Source organism: Melospiza georgiana, chromosome 1 (genome assembly GCF_028018845.1).
Source record: "Melospiza georgiana isolate bMelGeo1 chromosome 1, bMelGeo1.pri, whole genome shotgun sequence".
Lineage (NCBI taxonomy): Eukaryota > Metazoa > Chordata > Aves > Passeriformes > Passerellidae > Melospiza > Melospiza georgiana.
In genome coordinates this window covers 115,730,813-115,753,952 of record NC_080430.1, presented here as the reverse complement: position 1 = coordinate 115,753,952, position 23,140 = coordinate 115,730,813, and the positions used below count along the sequence as shown (strand labels likewise).

Here is a 23,140-nt window from a genome sequence, read left to right as displayed (position 1 = left end):
ATGGAGTAGGAGGATGTCCAAAGGAAGATGTGACCTCATGGGAGCCTGCAGTGGAGCAGACTCCCAGCAGGACCTTATGGCCCCGAGGAGAGAGCCTGTGCTGGAGCAGATTTCTCCTCAGGCACTACACCCTATGGAAGGAGCCCATGCTGGAGCAGTTCAGGAAGAGCTGCAGCCCATTGGAAGGCCTCACTTTGGAGAAGTTTGGGGAGGACTATCTCTTGTCATCCCATGCTGGAGTGGAAGAGGAAGGAGCAATAGAGACAACATGATAAATTGACTGCAAGATTCATTTCCTGTCCTGCTGAACAACTACATCGGAAGATGTAGAGAAAATTGGGAGCAAAATTTAGCCCAGGAAGAAGCAGGAAAGGTGTTTTTAGATTTGGGTTTAGTTCTCATTATCCTGCTCTAATTTAATTTGTAATATATTAAGGTAATCTCCCCTAGTCAAGTCAGCAGCAACTGCTGAGTGATCTCTCCGTGTCCTTATCTTGACTCATGAACCTTTTGTTGTATTTTTTTTCTCACTTGTCCAGCTGAGGAGAGGAAGGATGAGTAGCCTTTGATAGGCACCTGGCATCCAGCCACAGTCAACCCAACACAGAGTGCAGTGCTAAAAATCTAATCTTTCTTTGTTTCTTTCTCAGAAATATTTTCATTCTCTTGTAAAGGCATTAGTAGACTGCGGAAACCCATTTACTTTTATGACAACTTTGTTAGCTTAAATAACTCTCTTCTCCTCTTGATGTGTAAGCCACCATGAATTTGATAGATCCCTACTGTGTCCATTGAGCATTTCATTAGCTATTCTGAATCTGCCACTTTTTTTCATTACACTTCCACAACAAAGAGTTGCCATTTTCTCAGTCATCATATCTTCTTTACAACTATTCCAGCTTGATCTAGTCCTTCTGGACAGAGGTGGCCACAATTACACACAGCATTGCTGATGAAATATCACCATTTCTCTTTAAAGCCAGTAAGTTACTTCGATTTTCATTAATAATGTCTACATACACTGTGGGGTCACAGTAACCCTATAGCCATGTCACAGTACTGCCTCAAAATTATCCTGTGATCTTGTAACAAACCCAGGTGTTTCTTATAGTCCTCCTGCTGATGAATTTGTGTAGCAGAAATCATTACAAAACATGGCAGTACAGATCAAATACAGTTTTTGGACCCCTAGCTCGCTAGTTCCTAATTCTTAAAAAATCCCAAAACAATTGAAATGAAACCATGTATCAGAATTGAGAGCTCCAATAGCAAGTTGAGTTTGCACCTAATTGCATCCAAGCTGCTTGCCACAGAATTCTGTTCAATTCCTGTCAGTTCTCAAAGTTTATCACACAACCTTTTCATCTCCTGATAGCACTACCAGCTTTGTAGACCCAAAATATTTCATTAACATATTCATTGTCTCTTCTCCAGCTCTTTACAATTCTTCCTTTACTACTACTTTTCACTTTCTTGTGATTACCTAATAATTTCCCATAGAGAAAATAAAATTCAATACAAGAATTTAGATTAAATGACATTATATTTGTCTTACTGCAAAATTCTATAGCATCTTATTTTACAGTCTATCTTTAGTAAAGATGGTGCATTCCTTCTCATTTCTTATTTGCTTCTATTGTCTCAACTATTCATTTCTTCAAAAGTGTGTTATAAAGATTCTCATGTGAACAATTACTAGGTCTGTATTCACCTACATTATGCTTTCTATTCTTTAGATGGAGGCATTATGTTTATTAAGCCTTCATAAAATTGTTCTAAATCCTTGCTATTAGACCTGCCACTGGACTAACAACTACCCTGATCGTCACTCTTTGAGTAAATGGAGCTCAAAGTACTATTTGTGTTTCAGATTTTCTGATTTCCAGTAAGCTCATTCCATTGGTAACTGTGCTTTTTGCTTCCCTGGCCAACATTATGGTTCCTTAATGAGAAGACAGACAAGGTGTTCTATTTGTTTAGGGATTATGATCTTCAGTTTGCACTCTATTGCTCCTGAATAGTTACTCATCTTTGAAAGTTCTTTTAATGAATAAAGGGTTGAAGACCCATTACTGTTTCTTTTACTTCTTTTACAAAATCTGATTTAGCTTGAAATTTAGTAGATTCCATTGTATCCATATAGTTTCTGACCCCTAAGGTATATTGCTCTTTGCTGATTTGTCTTTTATTTACCCATTCTTCATAGGCTCTCTTCTTACTTGTCATATTAATTCTGGATTTACTATACACCTAGACCAAAAATTATTTTCAATAGATACAGCACTGAGTATTAATAACCATAGACATGAAATTATTATCAAATCTGTACTCAGATTTTTGAGGACTATGTCTGTGTGTGAGAAACCAAGGAAGGAAATTGTTTTTACACAGCTATATTCAGACATTAATCAAGGTGCATAACAAGGATGCAAGATTTCTCTCACTCTTCATATTATCAGTGAAGAAATATATGACAGATTTTGACCAATCTTGGGCTTCTTTGAAATTCCCCCAGGAGATACCTGCCTCGCTCTATGGACTATGTAGGACACCTATGGAATCTACTTAATAGAGACTTAGAATACTTGCAGTGGTGAGATACAGCTATTTCTTATTCTGAAATTGTCACTACTCTAGCTGCTCATAATATGCTAATATTTCCATGGTTTTCTGTTCTTCTGTACGATCAGTAACATTATTTCTTTTTTGTTAGATGATACGAGATATTCACAAGTGGACTAACCTTAGATGACTAAATATGAGGATATAATCTATTAGTTTTATCTGCAATAATGTATAGTATAAAATTCTCTGAACATAAAAGGAAATATGCAGGATCATGGAAGTTAATAGAGATTGGTTTACAAAATGGCTGATACAGAATGCAAACTCACACCTTCAGATTAGTTAAACTTTACATAGCTTGGTCTATCAGTTCTGATTCAGTTTTCATAAATGGACCCAAACCAGCATTTTACACCTCTTCAAGAAAGACACATGAGAGAGCTAAAAAATACAGTATCCTGGCAAAGCATGTTTTCAGTGTCTAAGTTGTTTCTGAATTTTGGTAGTTTGTTAATTAAACAATCTGAATAGAATATTGACTTCAGGTCAACTAACTGTTTGCAAGAACTAGTGCCATTGATATAAGTAAAAAAGAAAACTGCAAATAAAAGCAAATGCTTTCTGCAAATATATGAACATAAGGGAAAATCACATTCTGCTAAAAGAGTTTTTGTATCTCTTGTGATTTCATCACTGTTGCAGGAGCCTTCTGCTCTGCATTGAATGCCATATGGAACAACCTACTTCTTTCTGCTTCAGCTTTTTTTCTTACCTCAACTAAAATCATAGTACCTTCGTTGCCTCTGTCACTTAATATCTCCCTTATGCTCTAGTTTTTCTTCCCTGAGCATTGTAATTGCATTTACCATCTCAGGAAAGTGTTTGGAGAGAAAATTGGTGTAGGAGAGGGAGTTCACATTCAAGCTATACTGTTTCTGTAGTTTGGTTTTAGCCTTAAAAATAACAAAAAAACACTATTGTGGATTACAACTAAAACCAAAGCAGGAAAGAGTTTTGAGGATTTTGGACCTTACCATAAATCTTTCCTGTCAACACTCCATTCCTGACTTTTCCAAGAAGTTTCAATGTTCGTTCCATCTGTGCATCACCAACTCCACTGTCTAACCATTGCTGGCAAAGAAATACATATTGTTCTTCAGTCTTGCCTGATTCATGGATGACAACTTGGTCGAGGTACCATCCAGCTCCATAACCCACATTATGGTGCTCAACAAGCACTTTGCTTAACTGTCCAAGGTCTACTGCTCTCATTTCAGAGATACAAACCTGAGAAGACAGAAGCAAAAAGAATAGCAAACTGATTAGACCAATATATATTACCATATATATTAGTCCATATATATTTGACCTTATCTTCTATCTTTGAGAAGTTTGCATTAGGAAAGACAAATTCCTTTCAATGCTGAAGTATCTTTTTCTGAGAATAAAGAAAGATGTTATAGGCTGACACTCATATTTGGAGAATTTGTTCAGAAACTATGTGGATCCTTGAATATATATATTTTTTCCTCATCATGATCACTGCAGTTCAGGTTTTATTACAAAACACAATCCCTTGTTTTGGATAGAAACAAACCTCTGATCAAAAAACCAAAAGCTCATGAAAACTGAAGTTCAACTAACCCCTCATAAAGGAAACAAAGGGAGTTCTTCAAGAATCAGGATAGACCTGGTAATTTAAATTTCTGTTTGAATAAGTTATTTTATTTTAAAACATTTTCAAGTATTTTACATTTTAAGACACCCTATTATTCAAATAGGAACTATTGTATTATTCAACTCTGAACAGAAATACTGTTGATGACTATGCAAACAAAGGAAGATACTGACATTAGAAACTATAACTAAGGCTGTACACGCATACAGGCAAGAATTGATGTACTCCTCAGATGTAAATAGACATCTGTTTAAATATTGCTACGGCTACCAGTAAACAAAAGCTAAATGGCATCTGCACTAGTGCATGTTGGGATGAATAAATTATGTGAGTGAGAGAATGAATGTGTTCTGTGCAAGATAATATAAGTGGGTGGGTAGATACATGGGCATGTGTGTGGGTGACATTAAAAAAACCCCAGATGGATAGTAGAAACAGACGCTATAATTTTTATTTGTTGCCAACCAATTTGCCACCAGGCAGGAAAAAGGATGAGGACCAGAAAGCAATGAAGGAAGAGATGATTTTTAGAATGAATTATGTCATCTCGTCCATTCTCCTGTCTGTGACAGACTATTCTCCACAATGTGATCAGAAAAAGAAAACATCCAAGTTATTATTCCTAGCACAGCCTTACGACTTCCAGCATTCATACCTTGTTATATCCACAATATCCTCAAACAGTTACCATGGCAAGTTATACCCCTGCATGTAAGTAAATGTAGCCCAAAATAAGATCTAGCTGAGGAGGAACATCTTGCAAATAACTTTTCGGGAGCACTCATTGCTTTTTAATTTTATTCTTTGTAGTTCTAAGCCAAATATAATTTTCCTGTCAGTCTACATGACCTTTGACTTAGAGGAAACATCCTGTATTGCTAACATTCGTGTTCCTTCACAGCTAACTCTAATTGAGAAAGGGACCTATCATTAGTTTCATTCTCTGTGATAATAATTAACATTCATTAGACAACAGTGGTCATAATCACCAATTGTTATCAACGAATTCTCATAATAATACATTAAATTGCCTACTCCCTCAGCATTAGTAATAATGTACTTTTGGTTGATGTCATTACATTTCTTTTTCCCTTCAGTATAAAGACATTTGGAACTGTATTAAACACACTACTGGATGTACAATTAATGAAACCCAAAATGATTTTATTTAAACTGTTTTGCAAACTCATTTTAATCTGTTTCCTTACACTTGGTTGAAATTTTCTGTCTTCCTAGCTTTTCCTTATATTCATTATCAGTCAAGAGAGATCCTTTTTTTTTGTATCTCAAGCTTCCTTAACTTTGTTTTCTTTGCCTGTCCATTCCACATTTTTCAGGGATATTGCTGACATAATCTTGTCTCTCAAGACAGCTTGCCCTTTATATTCCTTCCTTTCACCTTCTAGTCTTAGAAACTCTCACTAAAACCCCATTCCAACTTTTTAATTGAAGTACTTCTATGTAAAAGGAATGAAGACTGGTAGTAGTATTTTAAATTGCAGAACCATCTAGTCCATCACGTATAGTGTTGCCAACAGCTACCACTAACAGATTTCTATGGAAGAGTTGAAAACAGGGCAAATACACAGAGACGCTTCTTGAATATAAAGTCTCTCAGCCTTTTGCAATTTGTGGTTCAGAGATTGCCTGAGCAGAGATTACGTCTTTGCACTTAAGAGCCTCAGCGGAAAGTCGTCTTCCATGACAATGTGCAATGGCTTTTTGCACCAATATGTCTTTACCATCTGCAACATCTTGCGCCAGAAAGTAAAATGTATTAATTACACATTGAGCAAAAAGCCACCTCCTTTTGTTTTGAATCTGCCACCTGCACATTACATTGAATGCTCTTGAGCTCTTGCATTTCACAAAGAAATAGAAATGTTTATTTTCTCTATGCTATTTAATATTTTTTTCTCCCTCACCTTTCCTCTCATCGTCTCTTTTCCAAAATAAATATACTTGTTTGCTTCACTGTTCTTTGTATAGAAGATATTTCATATCACTTGACATTCTTCTTGCACTTTTTAAGACAAATGAATCAACAAAACACAGCATCTATTATGCATCTGCACTAGTGAATGTCTTTGGAGGTATGACTGTTTTCTGCCTTAAGTGGCTGGATTTTTTTGTTTTGTTTTGGGGTTTTTTTAATAGTTTCTAAACATTTTTGTTCTATTTTCTTTTTGTTTTGCTTCTACTGAGATGATATCCTACTACTTCCATATTTCAGAGCCCATCATTTTGCATGCAAATTTAAAGGGTTAGTCCTCCTCACAGACACCGCTTTTCATTTAGCTACAAAGAATTTAATCTGCCATTTTATTACCCATTCACTGTGTATGAGGTTCTTCTGCAGTCCCTGCCACCAGCTTTAATATTTATTACCTTAAATAGCTCAGTATGGTCAGAACATTTTGCTATCCCACTGCTCAAACCTTTCCCAGGAACCTATCAAACAATGAAGAACATGAACACACAAAATACCTAAAATACCTAAACTGAGGAACACTTTCATTGTCTGCAGCATAAAAACTGCTCCCTGAAAACAAAGAATCTGCTCGGGAAGACACTCAGCACTCTGCAGCTCAACATAGTGGCTGTGAATTCTTTATAGCTAACAGCTGTATTACTGACCATGTATTAACATCCAGTATGAAATGCCATGTGAATTATTTCTTTTTGGACTCTTTTCCAGATTATGACACTGATCATATGCCTTTACACCTTCGATTAACCCTTCTAGTTGTCCATAAACATTTGCCCTCAAAAACGCTGAGGATTAACCTGTATTTTTAATAATATTATCCAGATAATCAACATCATAAAGCTTTTCCTATATCATTGTAGCACAGTTTGGACTAAGACAGCAGGATTCTGAAAAAAGATGGCATCTTAGAAAAAAGGAAGTATTATTGAAGAGCCAGAACAACATATAGAAAAATCTAAGTAGGAAGATTAAAGACACATTCTTCTTTGCAAAGAACAATGCAGCAATACAAGTGCCCAGAGGGTAGAGGTCTATAAAAGAGAAAGTGATGTGGAAGAAAACCTTCACTGTCTTCCAAAGAAAGATGTGGAATGAGATTTAAGTAGCATGTGAAAGTTTAGTTGTACTCAGGTAGAAGGTCAAGTGCAACTAAATTGACACAGGACACTATGGACAATTATCACATGTCAATAGAAGAATTTATACAAATTCATGGGAAAAAAAGTATCAATGTCAAGAGTATGACTCTGGAACAAAACGATGTGGCTGGTTTCTAAATTTCTAAGCTCAAAGAGACATAATAAATCTAGTGATGTAAGTGTAAGGGTAGGAAAGCAGTAGAGCAGGTTGTCTAGGAAAGTTATGGTATCTCAGGCATGACAGAGCATAAGAAACAGTGTGAAAACATGCAGAGGATTCTGCTTCATTGTACAGGATGAATTGATCTAGTGCTCTCAGTTCAGGGTATGGGTGAACATGCTGTGCAGATATAATCATTAATATGGTAAAAAGCAAAGGTTAACCAGAAAATCTCTCCTAGGATTTATCTTGAGCAGACAATTATGTCTACAACCAGGTTTGCCTGTTTGCAATTTAATAGATAAATGGATTAATTAACATATAGTAGCTAACACGTTTAAAATCTTTCTTTCAACTCTATCTGGGTGGATTTAAAAAAAAAAATTAAAGGAGCAGCCACAGGAAGTAGCCCTGATATTTCTATACTAGCTTCACAAATAGGTGAAAATTAAGCTATGGAATTTCATATATCATTGGATGCAGTTTCAGATTCTAAGAACATTTACCAAGAGTTTGTGGATTTTAGATTTATTTGTGTTCAAACTATTCCTAAATTGGAATCTCAATTCAAGTGAAATGCCTGTACTTAGCAAGCAACACAGGTTACCAGAGTGTAACATCCATGCTGGTATTTCATAATTGGAAAGAAACATGGTATTAGAAAATAATAATATTAAATACATTAAAAAAATGTAAGGAAAATGACTCAGTACTAACCTGCCCTGTTTCAAAATGTGAGTGCCCAAGTCTCCTTTTGCAGGAATCTCCCCACTCTCCAAATACTGTGATAAATACATCTGCATCAGTTCCTGATGCAGGAAGTGTTCCTGTATGGACATTGATGAAGTAAAGGACTTCTGCCATGAAAAATCAGTGACACAAGACATTGCCAAATGAGATTATTTGCAATTTAATTACCAAACATTATAAACCAATACATTGTAGGTAAAAGATTAATTTCAACACCAAGGAATTAAGTTATAGGAATTGACATCAATTTTCTGAGTTTCCTATGGATTGCTAGCTATCTCACAGCACACACTACAGCATTAGGGATGAAATGTCTTTTATGAATCAATGCAAGAATCCATGCTTGCATTACAGAAGGAGAAAATACCCAACTTCTGGATTCTGGAATCACCTGAAAGACTCAGGCTGATTTTATCATGCTTTGTAAAAAAAAACAGGAGTTCTAGTAGGAATTATAGGTTTGAATTGAACAAATATAGTTGAATTGAGTTAGGATTTACCAACTCTAACATTTTACCAAGGAAAAAACACAGACATAGATTATGAAAGACACTTTTTGTTCTGGATCAACTGAACTCTGTTTAAATCTCATATTTTGAGAATTATGGCCAACATTATTTAATGTGTTCAGCAGAAATGGCTCAGCTATTTATACAAGCATTGTTATTATTCTTCACAACAAAGGATGGCTTGCCATGACTTTTGTCTGATGAGTTATACAGTACATATTCCTTCAGGCAGCATGACAGAGGATTTTTAATGGGTTCTGTGAAGAATTAAATGTTATAACAGACTCTTAAGATATATTACTATTTGCAGTCTAGCCTCCAGTTAGATATTACATGCAAAAAGGTTTAAATATTTTAACTAAGACTTCTGTTCACAGTGTAATGAATGAGAATTCTTTTCTACATATTTCATAAAATGTAATCTGAACAAAGGAAGATATCATATTTTAAGTACAATGATGAAATGAAATATGGCTTCAGGGGCAGAAATAGGGCTTGAAGAAAACCTAAAAAACCCTGCATTTTCTCTTTGTGATTCATGCCATTACAACTTCACACCTGCCTTTTAGTAATCTGTGAATTAATCCCTCATTAAGTGTAAATCACTCATTTTCTGAAAACTGCCATGCAAATATACTAACTGGGCTTTGTGCATTTTTCAGACTTTCAAATTGGTACTTATTCTAGTGAAAACAATACATGTCAGTTGTTTTAAAACAGAAGAAAGTGCTTTAACTAGATATCTGTACACAGCACTTACAGGATGGCCAGGGTATCAGACACAGCCAGCATGGGTTTAGGAGGGGTAGGTCGTGTTTGACCAACTTGGTCTCTTTTTACGACCAGGATACACATCTGGTGGATGCAGGAAAGGCTGTGGATGTTGTCTATTTGGATTTCAGCAAGGCCTTTGACACTGTCTCCCACAGCATCCTCCTGGAAAAGCTGGCAGCCCATGGCTTGGACAGGAGCACTCTGTGCTGGGTTAGGAACCGGCTGCATGGCCAGGCCCAGAGGGTGAGGGCAAACAGAGCTGCATCCTGCTGGGGCCTGTCACCAGAGGTGTCCCTCAGGGTCCCTGCTGGGGCCAGTTCTGTTCTATATTTTTATTGACAACATGGATGAGGGGATTGAGTCTTTCATTAGTAAATTTGCAGATGACACTAAGCTGGGAGCATATGCCAATCTGTTGGGGGGTTAGGAGAGCTCTGCAGAGAGACCTGGAATGGTTGGATAGATGGGCAGAGTCTAACATGATGAAGTTTAACAAGTCCAAGTGCTGACTCCTGCATTTTGGCTACAACAACCCCCTGCAGTGCTACAGGCTGGGGACAGTGTGGCTGGACAGTGCCCAGGCAGAAAGGGACCTGGGGGTGCTGGTCAAGAGCTGACTGAACATGAGCCAGCAGTGTGCCCTGGGGGCCAAGAAGGCCAAGGGCATCCTGGCCTGCATCAGGAACAGTGTGGCCAGCAGGAGCAGGGAGGTCATTCTGCCCCTGTACTCGGCACTGGTGAGGCCACACCTTGAGTGCTGTGTCCAGTGCTGGGCCCTCAGTTTGGGAAGGACATTGAGAGGCTTGAGCACATCCAGAGGAGGCAACGAGGCTGGTGAGGGGCTGGGAACACAAACCCTGTGAGGAACAACTGAGGGAGCTGGGGGTGTTTAACCTGGAGAAAAGGAGACTCAGAGGTGACCTTGTCACTCTCTACAACTCCCTGAAGGGTGGTTGTAGTCAGGTGGGGGTTGGTCTCTTTCTCCAGGCAGCAACTGACAGAACCAGAGGGCACAGTCTTAAGCTGGGTCAAGGGAAATATAGGAAAAAGATTTTACAGAAGGAGTGATAAAATACTGGAATGGTCTGCCTGGGGAGTTGGCTGAGTCACCATCCCTGGATGTGTTTAAAAAAAGGTTGGATGTGATACTTGGTGCCATGTTTAGTTGAGGTGTTATGGAATGGGCTGGACTCAGTGATCTTGAAGGTCTCTTCCAGCCTACTGATTCTGTGATTCTGCGATCCCACAGTTTATTGAACAAAGAGTTAAAAGTAATTTTGAGTGGTTTTTTAATATATATAAAATGCTTTGCAATCTTGTGTCTTGTGTGTCGCAGACATTTTTCACAGAAATCCCTTCTTTCAGATTTCTGCATCTTCTGGGAAGCAAGGGCCCCAGAAAGAGAATGTAAACAATTGTTATCAGCTGCTGTGAAATGCAATAGGATGCACCTGTGATTGGTTCATGTTCCCATGTTTATAATTAAGAGCCAATCACAGGGCAAGCTCTCTGGAACACAGGGACAGAGAATTCTCTTGTTTTTAGATTCTTTTCTATTCTTATTCTTAGCTTAGCTTAGCAAGCCTCTGCAACTTCTCTCTTTATTCCTATTAGTACAGTTATAATGTATTATATATCATATATCAATAAATCCAGCCTTCTGATCAAGAAACAAGATTCTCATCCTTCTCACCTCAGTGACCTCCTCAGGTCGCTGTAATACTTGTGTTCATCCTATTAGGCAGTTTACAATTCTGTATTTGTGCATGCATTTACTCATGTATTTATTTTTTATTTCAATAGCATACCCCTGAGTGGTGGCTGGTCTGGCCTGACTGCAGCAAGCTCTGTCACGGTCTCAGATCCACCTTCTCCAAACAGACATGAGGCTTCAGTGTGAAAGCTCAACTCTTGTTTAGTGTCCAGGTCTTTCAGCTGAAGCTGTAGGCAGAATCAGAGAAAGAAATTCACTTATTTGAATTATTTAATTTCCTGTTTCCATCCCAAGAGAAACTGCCCTTTTTTCCTTTTTTTCCTCCTGCACACACTTTATAACAGCTATGTAATTCTGCATAACAGTTAGAGCAGCTTCTTAAAGCTGCTAATTCTGCAGCTGGATGTTTATAGGTGTATTCTTCATTGCATATCAACACAAGCATAGGACCCATTTGAAAAGAACCAATGAGAGGTTCAGCTTAAATTGACCTGTATGTGTTTGCAATTTCAGAATGTCAAATGAATGAATACAGTTACATCAATCTTAGTAGCATATGCCCATTTTGCAAAAACATTTGCTTTGCTACTTTTTATTTCTTTAAATGAGTCTTGCTATATCTCAGGTAGGATTTTCAAAGTTGGCAGAAATTAGCTGTCCAGTGGCTTTCAGGGCTGCCGGTGGAAATAAGTTATTTGAAGAATGAATTTCAATAGAATGGGCAAGCTTAGGTCCAGCTTCATTCTACTTGGCTTTAAGTATTTATTGGAGAGTGAAGAAATTAGATTCCAAGTGTGTGGACTTAGAACATCCAAACCAGCTGAGGAAGCACAGCCTTAGGAGCTCACATATCTCTGCTGAGAGGGTCAAGGTGTAAATCAGGTTCACGGGAGGTCAACTCAGATCACATACTCTACCCTAGGTCAGGTTATAAAATCTATCAAGTTTATGCAGAAACATTTGTGGTAACTATTACATGCAGTATTGAACTTCAAAAATAGCCAATGACTGCAAGTTTGCGGAAACAGTTTCTTTAGTCTTCAGGATCACTTTGTATAGAATTAGCATATCCAAGACATTTAAAGCAAAAGGAAACAAAAAGAAACAAAAACTTAATTTCATGAGGACAGTAAGTAATTGGAATTCCTAGGTGAGGATTCTCAAAATTATTGTGGTTGCTTCTTTCCAGTACTGACAGCAGTGCAACAGGAAAACTTTGTGTTCATCATACAGAATAAACATATAAGTGCTTGGAAATCCTGAGTACAGGTTTCCTCACACAGATTTCAACTACAAGCTTTGAGATGTAGAAATATTTATATAATTGAATGAGATAAACTAAATTATTGGGAATTTGACAGTTCTGCTCTCATAAATTTCATTAGACTAAGTTGCTCTTGAGTTCTTAGAAAAGCAATGACCTAACATTTTACATTACTGCTTATTCTTTCTGTCCAGTGATTTACAAGATCAGTCACAAGGCTTCCAGATGAAAATAAACAATAAGCCATAACCATTTCCAGACTTAAACCATTAATTACTTGAATAAAATCTAGATTTATTTAGGTGGCGTTAAATTCCACTAAAATTGCAGCCCATTGTTTACAAAAAATAGGGTTTTTTTTTCACTTGCAATAACAAAATCTTTTATATTAAATGTATAACAACTTCTTATACAAAAATATTTCCCACTGACTTTTATCAATATGTGCAACCCCAAATATCAATACATATCACCAACTTCTATTTGTCATAAAATTGCACTAAGGTTTACCTGCATATGCAGGCAGACGGCCTGCAGAAAGTGGATTCATAAAAATGAGGTGCATAGATTTATGCATATTTTGGCCTTAAAATAAAACATACCTGAAAAATTCTTGCCAGTTCTAAGATTACATCTAAGTGCGAACTTAATCTTCAAATCATATAGTGTTTCTATATTCTAAACAAATGTAAAAATGGGTTTGTATTCCATTTTAGGAAATATCTATTTAGGAAATATCTTGGAAATATCTTGCTCTTTTTGAGCAAGAAATAGCTACTCATTCTGTAGTACATAAATCTTCAGAATTTACAGAAAATACATAAATTTTAGCTAAGGTTATATAATTGACTACATAATTTTGCAGAAAACTGTAGGAGATAACAGGAAAAATTCTGGTACTTGGAATAACCCTGTAAACACAAAAGTAGAGAAGACAGAGTAGCAAAATGAATGTAGGGATTTCATCTCCTTTTTATACTTTCATCTGTGTTTCTGAGAAATTCCTGGAACTCTGAATATTATTTCTTTCACTTAAAAAGAAATCAAAGAAGGTAATTTTATTTTGTTGGGGCTGGGTTTGACCACTGATTCATAGTAAGCTTATGCATCCTGACAGCTGCCTGTAATTTTTCTTTTTCTATACAACATCTCTATTTTTTTCTGCATTGTAAGAATCCTACTAGAGTGAGACCAACTTGTTACATTTTAGACTATGCTTCCATGAATAACTAATTTATAAATAGACTAATAAATTGGTATTAGATATTATAAGCATATTAATGTCAAAAGCAATAGATATTATTGTGGCTTGTGCTGTGGGTTGCACATGCATACAGGAAACTACTAAGGTTCATAGCAACCTACTGACTTCTTGTAGGTTGTAACAATTTATAGCTACTAATATACCAATTATTAAATAATTGTGAAATATTTGAAAATACAGACAAAAATCACTTAGCCAGTTGCATAGGGTTGTTTTGGAAAAGAAAGCAGAAAGCAAACTATTACATTTATGAATTTTCTGCCATGTTTTGAGCCACCAGGTCTGGAGGCTGAAGCCTTACATTACAAAATGGACATATTAAATGTAGTGTCAAAATATTTTTGAATGCTTTGTCAAATGGCGTGGAGATGCATATTTGAAATGAGAAATTAGCTTTGCTTACCTATTCTTTCCATTTTTATAGCCTAAATGGAGAGTAAAATATTAACTGACACAGAACACATTTGGGGAGAAAATGTAAGATAAACATCTCCTCTATTCCCAGAAGAGCTCATAAATTCAGACACAACATTCCTTTGAGTGTCACAAGCCCATTCACATTTTAGTCTGGAATGCAGCTGTCTCTAGAATTTCCCATCAGAACAGTTCCTGGAGTCTTTATGCATTTAAGGAATCACCTTGATCTTTCAAATCCATAGCAGGGTTAAGGGACTCTGTGGCACAGTTCAGGAAATCATTCTTTTACTTCAGAATAATTCAGTGTTAATCCACAATGGGGTTTTTTGCCCTTGCCTATAGGCAGAGCTCATTGGCACAATTTTTCCTTGAATTAACCTTCAAGTTTAAGTATTAAAGATACTTTTAAATTCTAATTCTATTTTAAGATTGGCAGCATTAAGTCCTTTCTCCATTCCCTTTTATGAGAATTCTTAAAGACGTATTAAACTACAATCAGAGGTTTGAGGCCCACTGGTGGCCATATTGCAAAGAACTGATACTGAATATTATCTTAATTGGCTTCCACAGGTAGGTTGGTCTGTGTGGAGACCATCAGTATTTCCATGCAGGAATTAACATTTCCTAACATCAGCAGGATGAACTGTGCATAATGGTTGTGCACACCAGTGAAGAGCTATAGCAATATGCACTTCACCAGGTGCAAACAAGGCTGAGTTACCCACAAAGAGGCCTGCAAGCTGTAGGCAGTCATTTGTAGATACCGGGTAACTGAGACCATCTGTGTCTCCACAAAAGTTGTTTTCTGTTATGTTGAAAATTATTGCAAGTTTACATGTATTATATTTGGAATACCTTGTGGAGAGTAATTCCTCTTCTCAAGGATGGACCACATAACAAAAAGGAGACTTTTGTTATATCTCCAATGTCACCAGTGGTCAACTGTTAAAAAAATAATAATAATAATTAAATATATGTTGTATGCAACAGTTTGCTCGGCATACTTTAAACCCAAAACAAGATAAATACAACAGGTAATAATATTGGTCAATGAGGTTAGTGTTAGGATGAGGAAGTCCTATTAAGAGTGCAAGTTAATTCAGACTCACATTTGTATTATAAATTATGTCTATTTTTTACTGAGGGAAATGGTTCCAGAGCATAGGCCAACACAACAAAAGGGAGGAAATGTACAACTGAATTCTGTATTTTCAAGGCCAGTTCTTTCCCCCTGACTTAATTCAAGTTAATGAGGTTTTTCACATAATATTTGGCATTTCCTCAAGAGAATTTTCTTAAGTGATATGTTTTGGCCCACAAGTGAGAAGTTCTCCAAGATGTGTTTATTTAAGACACAGAGGAATAAACATTAACTCTGACAAACCACCAGTACACATAAAGTCATATATATTGGCTACAATTCTTATTTTACTGAAACTATTTGGTAAGACTTGTATGAAGTGGAAAAGAAACCAACCAAAAAGGGAGTATCACTCAGATTTTGAACTTTCTGTGCAGGGGATTTCCCTTTTCTTCCAAATGCAACAACTTGAATGTTAGGAACATCTTCTGGTACTTGTGTGCAGTGCACCCATATTTGCCATCGCCCTCTACTTTTTGCATCTAAATTTTCCATGGGAAGGGATGTCACAGATGTCTCTGCAGTAAAAGCAAAACTATATTTAGAACAATATCTGTTATAAGGCAGTATAAACCAAAAGATTGTATTGCCTGGTAGTGCCGGATGTAGCACAGGAAATTCAGCAACAAAGCCACAAACCCCTCATTGCTCGTGTTAGTCCCGTGGAGGGTTAGAAAACCAGGCCAGTGGCCTCATGGATCCATGTCACACTTACACAGAGGCCATGCCCCTTCTCTTTGTATTGTTCCAAGGAGAGGAAATGTCCTGCCAGAGGAGAATCTTTCAATACTGCCATTTCAAATTTCTCCATCCCAGGCATAATTTCTTCCCCTTTGTTCACAGAAGGCATGATTCACTTTGGTCCAGGCCCAGCCCCTCACCATTGGGTTACCAGTGCCAATTTCTTCCTACTGTGTGATGTAACCTTATACCAGTTGTGAACTGCTCTGCCATGCAGAAGTGATTCGTGGAAATGAAGGACACTTCTGCTTGTATTACCTTTGAGTGGAATTTCAACTTCTGCATAATCTTCCTTAGAGCGTTTATTGATCCATCCATCATGAAAAAAAACATGTGTAGAAAAAGGGTAGAAGACTTCTTTTATCAGAATTTTTTCCAAAAACCACCCATCTGATTGAAAATAAACAGGACATTATTTATTTATACCTTTTAAGCAACAAAATATCCTGTATATGCAGTCATAAGTTTCTACCTTCATCAAATCAATAAAAGGTTTTCTTTTGACAGACTTATTAAGGAAATAAAACTTCTGAAAATATATTGGCTATGTGTATGTGTTTCTATCTGTTCCACTACACTCCAAAATAGTAAATGTTTTTACAGATCTTGTTAAATTACATGTAAATTAAATTAAATGAGATAGATTTGCTGCAATGATCTATTACATCTCAAAGTATGGAAAGGCTTCTGCATGCAGACTTTAGACACAAGAAAGCCCAATAGGAAATAATATTATCAATGTCCTAATGGAAAAAGGATCCTGACTTCTATGACATTTACTATCGGAAAATCCACTCAACCCACAGCTTTCTTTCTGGAGAGATACCATTCTATATAATAAGGAAAAAAATTCAGCTAATTTTATCTTGATTTGAGACCATGATTATTTGGAAACAAGGCATTTGTAGAGTTAGATCTCTGAGTCTTGTAACACTTGGTTACACTCCCAGTCTTGTTGAAGTGAATGAAAGTTTGTGTTCATTTTAACGTCACCATCTAGCAAATAGTCTCCCATCCTGTTTTTCTGAGTCCGAGTTTAACCTACAGAGTCATTTTGTAATCTTGAGGTTTTTTAGAAAAGAAGAAAGAACAAGAGTCTCAGGTTATCATATTCTGGAACAATCATTTCCATTATCAACATTATCCTGCAGGACTAAAATACCTGTAGAATCTCTATTCTGTTGTCTTTAAAAAACAATGGGCCAAAATTGTAGCCAAAGGATTGAATAAAATACCAATTCATGATACTCCTTGTTGTTGGTATTTATTTTCAAGAAATAAGCAAATTCTTTTTAGCTACAATAGCTGCTTTGGAGTCAGCAGTAGGATGAGAAAAAATGCTGCAGCAATAAAGACTTTTTATCTGCCAGTCAACCTCACATATGCAGGATCCCTTAAAAAATATTTTGCATGAATTAGAAGGAAAGAACCTGTGAGGCCAGAATAGTCTTTCTTCTGTGCTCAGCTTCTCAATCTAGTGAAACAATTTTAAGTTCTCATCTTTACACAGAAGCATATAAGCCCTAAATTCCTTTTTTTGACTTATCCATCATCTAAAAATGTACAAGAAGAAGAAATTTACAAAAGTTTCAAAAGCATGATTGCATACCACTTCATGAAAAACAAAAACTTTGTTGACTCTGCTTGTAAAAAGATAGAAACTTCAATGGAGAACAATTCCATATATAATTTTACGATTTTACATTGTCACATTTCCTTGGAATCCCTTGCAGATTTTAGGAAAACCAAGCTGTATCTGGATACTTGACATGTATAATGCAAAAGAAGTAATGAACAGCAGAAAATGGAAATCAATTTCATATTTTCTAATCTCTTAAAAAACACTTTTGTGTTAAATTTCAGACATTTCTGAAGTACTAGGGTCACCTAAATCTAATAATCTACATCATTATTATCTTACATTAACCGAAAAAATTACCAACCTTTTCTTAGACTTTTAAATCCAACAAAAACTTGATTCAACTTGCCAAGGTATACAGATTTGATTTTAAAAATATCCACCTGCAATATGAAAATAATCAAAATTATATTTTTATTTAAACTTAATAGGGGTCTGGTTTTGATTATTTATCAGTTTAGCCTGGTGTGTTGGATCATTGTTTTTCACCTTGATTGAAGTAAATTTATCTCATCTATGCAATTTAATTGTGTTTGACTTCATAATTAAATATTATGTATTATAGTTAATCTTTTCTTATCCAGTTGATATTATGAATTATGAATTTCAGAATGTCTCTGTATTTAGTAGGAATTATTTTTGGAAAAATCAGATACATGCACTAGCAATAAAATTCTCATTTCTCATACCTTCATGGACTGAAATAAAGAAATCCTAGTGTGTTGAAAGTTACTTTGGTACAGAACCTAACTTGCAATGAAACTGATAAATACTAGATGTCTAATAATTATGAAAATCTGGAGCAATTTCATTTTCCCTAAAATTCAAAGTTAATTTAGTGGGAAATAGGCATGTAAATGGGAAGTAAGTGAATGGTATCTGTGAAGATTTCAACCACTGTGCTTTTGGGATAAGGATGTCTCCTTGAAATAATCTCTATAATAGGCCAAATTTTCTACATACAACAGACTTGAATGATCAATAGACTTCATGGAGTCTTTCCTTTTTTCCATACCTTAAATCTTTATAATTTATTCACCTTCCTGCTTATATATACTCATCTTCTTTGAACAGTCACCTTCATAATCTCTGGGAAAGCTCACATAAGTATGTGCACTGACACATTGCTTAAAATGCATGTTCATTGGCTTTTTTTAACTGGGCCTGAAGAAATGAGGTTTGGAAAAACACTACTTATGAATGGATTCATCTAATCTTTTGAGAAACCAGCTGCAAAACTAATTCTCTACAGCTAAGACTTTTATTTCATGCGACTTCATGAGTTATTCTGTTGAACACAGAAGCAGCTGTCTTGGAAAGTTGGCTTGAAGTTGCAAGTTTGAATACAACAGTTGGGTACCAGTTTGTGGGTTTGAAAAAAAAAATAAAACACTTGCATTGTTCCCACTGTCTCACAGTTCCAGAATTTTAATGTCTGTGAGAATAACATTGGTCAAAAAACCATCTAGAAAAAAAGAGCAGTGACTAAGACCAGAGAATTTGTCATTTGAGAATAAATTGTAGTAAAGAGAACTGCAACAGAGTGAATACCCAAAGAGTTGCTACTCAAAATCTTTACTATAAGAAGAAGATTAAGGTCTTATAGCCCAGGATATAGAAAAGCCCTTTAGAATTTCAGAGAAAGGCTTTAGCAAGTCTGAACAAGCCTGTGCAAAAAGTGACACAGAATCTGGATTATACAGAAAAAATCCTTGTGAATTTGCAGATGAGTAGTACTTCCACAGGAATGAGTATTCACAGAAGTCAAGTGCTATTGTTCAGGTTTTTCTCTACAAGCTTTATTCTTGGCAAAAATGTAACACATTCCTATAAAATAAAGTGTTTTCTAAAGGTTGGGACAGTTTGGGCTTTTGAAAGAAAAAGGAATCTGTCCCTCTTCTGTATCTGTAAGGTATCTGTACTGATACCTTATCCATTGTAACAGGCAGTCTTGCTGTTCAGATTTCTCTGACACTATCCTTAAGACATACTACACAGGACTATTATCTACTATCATCAAAAAGACTAATCTGTACAACTTCCTACATTACTCCTTCAAACAAGATGAGCTCTACTACCCTGTCACTATTTTCAGATTTAACTTGTGAACTCTGAGCTACCAGTTTGATCAGTTCTTGATGAGCATTGAAAATTGGGCATGCATATTCTCTTCCACAATGGAGAAAGAAAATACAGAGGACATAATGACTAAGATCTGGGTTTCTTTTCATACAAAAACCTTGAATCTTCTAGAATCTTTAAAAATAGCAAGAAAAGCAGATAAAATAAACACAGGTATGTGTAAAGAATAAATTAAACATATATCCAGTACATTTCTCTAGCTTTCTGCACCAGAGAAGAAACTGCACTAGGCTGGCTGGCAAGAGTGAAATACTCTCTCTCACTCTCCCTAAAAGATTTCCAGGTACTTCATTTAATGATTTCCTTAAAACAAACAAACAAAAATCCTAGATGAAATTCTAAACACTAGGATCTCATAAAGTATCAGCTAGACATGTTCTTCTGATTTAAAAGAGATATTTCCTTTTGATCTGAAGTCTGTTTTAGATACTTTGTTCTTTTGCCAACTACTCAAGGAATTACTCTTCTAGGAAAAGCTATTTAATCTCAAAATGCAACAATATGTTTACCAAAGAGCAAGAAGTGGATGGAAAAATTTGAAAATGAAAAAAATAAGAGTCATCTTGGAACATTGACGGTGTTCAGGAGAGATAACAAGAAAAGTTCATAGACTACTTTAGATAGAGGGGCTACAAATGTGAGTTATTCTACAGAAATGTTGTCACTTCTAACAGGCATATTTTAATAAAGCAGTGATGCCACCCTGGCCTTAAAAGTCTGGAATATTAAAACAGAACTCTTAGAGGTAGTTTTGTCCAATTCAGAATTAATTTATCACCTTAACTGTTTTACTGTAGCACGACAGTGATGAAACTTAAAAACAATATGTTAGCTATGGAGACAATCGTTATATGCAATATAAAACATTAATATTTTTGATATTCTATCCATGAAAGGTTTTCTGAAAATATAAGTTCTAACAAAAAGACACTCACGGATTCAGTTACATTTTTCCTCATTATTTTACCTGCCCTCTAGCGAAAGTGATCAGGCTGTTTTTTGAGTTAAGCCATCGCTTCCCTGAGTCACTTTTTTCTCCTTGTATACGAAGATAAATCTCTCCAGTGGCATCTGCCTTCTTCAAGTCCCCCGTGTGCAAATGGATTTCATACTCCACAACTTCAGAAAAAATAGACAAAATAAACCCAAAAAATCAGCAGGAGAAAACACTTGTCCTCTTGCCTGACACCCACATTAAAAACCAATTCTTGTACCACCAAACAAGGTCTCTTCAGTTCTGGTGACATACACATGGCCAAAACACATTGCTGCTGCATAACAGGATGGCAATCTAGAGAATATAGATTTGCTGTGCTCTAACACCATTCCCAGAAAATAAGTGCTACTGGTTGCTGTCTAGGGCACAGGATCTCTTATGTACTATCCCCTTCCATACAAGGTAGGAAAATCCTTCTTAAGGAAAAAGCCATACTTGCATCCTCTTCAGGAAGTCTAATTTTTTTTCCTATTATTTACTAATATTTCTTTGATTTTCCCTGCCTCTATTTTTATTTATCACTACTTAGACCATAGTACTATCATGATGTTCTTAAGTTAAAATATGTTAATACGAAATAAAAATAATGAATTAAAAAGTCTTTCTACATCAGCTTTAACATATAAACAGAAAAGCCTACTGACATTTTGTATCATTCTCCAAGGAACCTGCCATTAATGATATAATGGCCCACAAATCCAGGTCAGGTAACTGAATTTTGAGTTTAAGGGAAAGCATTCCTTAGTTTCTCAGCTGTGGTCACAGTACAGAGATTAGAAGAGACACCTATGTCCCTTATATGAAGCTTCTGCTTCTTTGCCTCTTTTTGTCACAATACATAGGGAAGTGATGCAGATGAGACCAGACTGAATTCATGACAAAGAAACTTCATGGAAATCTCCTATGTTCGCTTTTTAAATGACCTATTTCAGTCCCTGAGTTTCCTATGGAAACAAGGAACAAGGAAACACTTAAACAGAATCAGGTCACAATCTCAATATTGACTGTTACTTACATCATTTTAACAGCAAGGACCCCAGGAAAAAATAAGAAAGGTTTTTGGGGGATAAATTTTATTTTCCTTCTGGTGTTGTGTGCTCTAATTCAGATTATAATAGTAAGTATCATTTGCATAGTGTGTTCATCTGGGCTCATTTGTGTTATGAGCTGGTACTGTCAATTTAGGAATATAACTTTGGTGTCTATATTAGGACTGAGATTCTTATGCAGCCAGCAGGGGAAGGCAGGTGCTATAGAAAACACCTCTGATGGGTTCCCACACATTCTAGAGATAAACACTAGAACTCAGAGGCTAAATTTAGATGGTCTAAATGTTCCTCTGCTTCCCACCACAGGCATTGCTTCTTCAGCCTAAGAATAAAAGTTAGGCTCTTGTGGCAACACGTTTGTAAAACATGACTGTCTAATATTTTTATAAGGACAACATTTTTCTCCACTGTAAAATGCAGAGTCACATTTGGGATGCAGGTGATGGGCAATGCACATGTACCAAGAATTTATCTGAAAATATTTGTTTTATCTCTTGAACTTTTTTTATCACAAACTAAGACATTTTTTTTAAGAACTGAGCAGACTTAAAATCCGGGGTTTTGCAAGTCCTGAGCTATGTTGGAGTACCAAAAATTATCAGCCCTTTCTCCCACAACCTTCATCACTGTAGCAGTAAAACACAGACAACATCTAGACTGTATGACATTTACATGCTGGAGAAAATCTTCCAGCCTCACTCTGCCTCCTGTCCCTCCCTGGAATTTGGCTGGCTCTACAATATCTGCTTTCCCAGGCAACGCTGGTGTGCAAAGGAGGGGAGTGGTGCTTTAGACAGACATGAAATCAAGCAGAAACAAAGCACTTTCAGTTTCACAGCTGACAGTACAAGCTAGAGAGCATGGAAATGCACATTATTCAAGCCTGAAACATGTATTTCAGTCTAATGTATAACATAGGATACATGAATATCTAAATATACATCCTGGAAACATCTGATATTCTCAGTATATTTTCCTTCTTCAATTAAATGTTTTCCAAGGTAGAAATGGTCTATTTAAGCAAACTGTACATTCTTTAAAAATATTATAATTATGAGAAAATTCTAGTAGGTTTAAGAATGATTCAATGAACCCAGAAGCTAAAGCTGTCATTTAGTTTTATGCGTAGGTGATAGGAAAACAAGGAGGGAAAAAAAAGTGTTCTGAGGATATTTATTTTAAGGTTTTCTTACAGCTCCTTTCACAA

At 36.1% G+C, this 23,140-nt stretch overlaps 1 protein-coding gene across 1 annotated transcript in view; it reads right to left on the bottom strand.

The window, feature by feature from the left end:
* Positions 1 to 23,140, bottom strand: part of RP1 (RP1 axonemal microtubule associated) — a 164,839-nt gene that overhangs the window by 36,654 nt on the left and 105,045 nt on the right. The window contains 8 exon segments of the mRNA XM_058025257.1: positions 3,600 to 3,852; positions 8,250 to 8,389; positions 11,374 to 11,506; positions 15,080 to 15,166; positions 15,702 to 15,883; positions 16,365 to 16,496; positions 18,050 to 18,128; positions 20,855 to 21,006. Coding sequence (XP_057881240.1) covers positions 3,600 to 3,852; positions 8,250 to 8,389; positions 11,374 to 11,506; positions 15,080 to 15,166; positions 15,702 to 15,883; positions 16,365 to 16,496; positions 18,050 to 18,128; positions 20,855 to 21,006 — 1,158 coding nt within the window.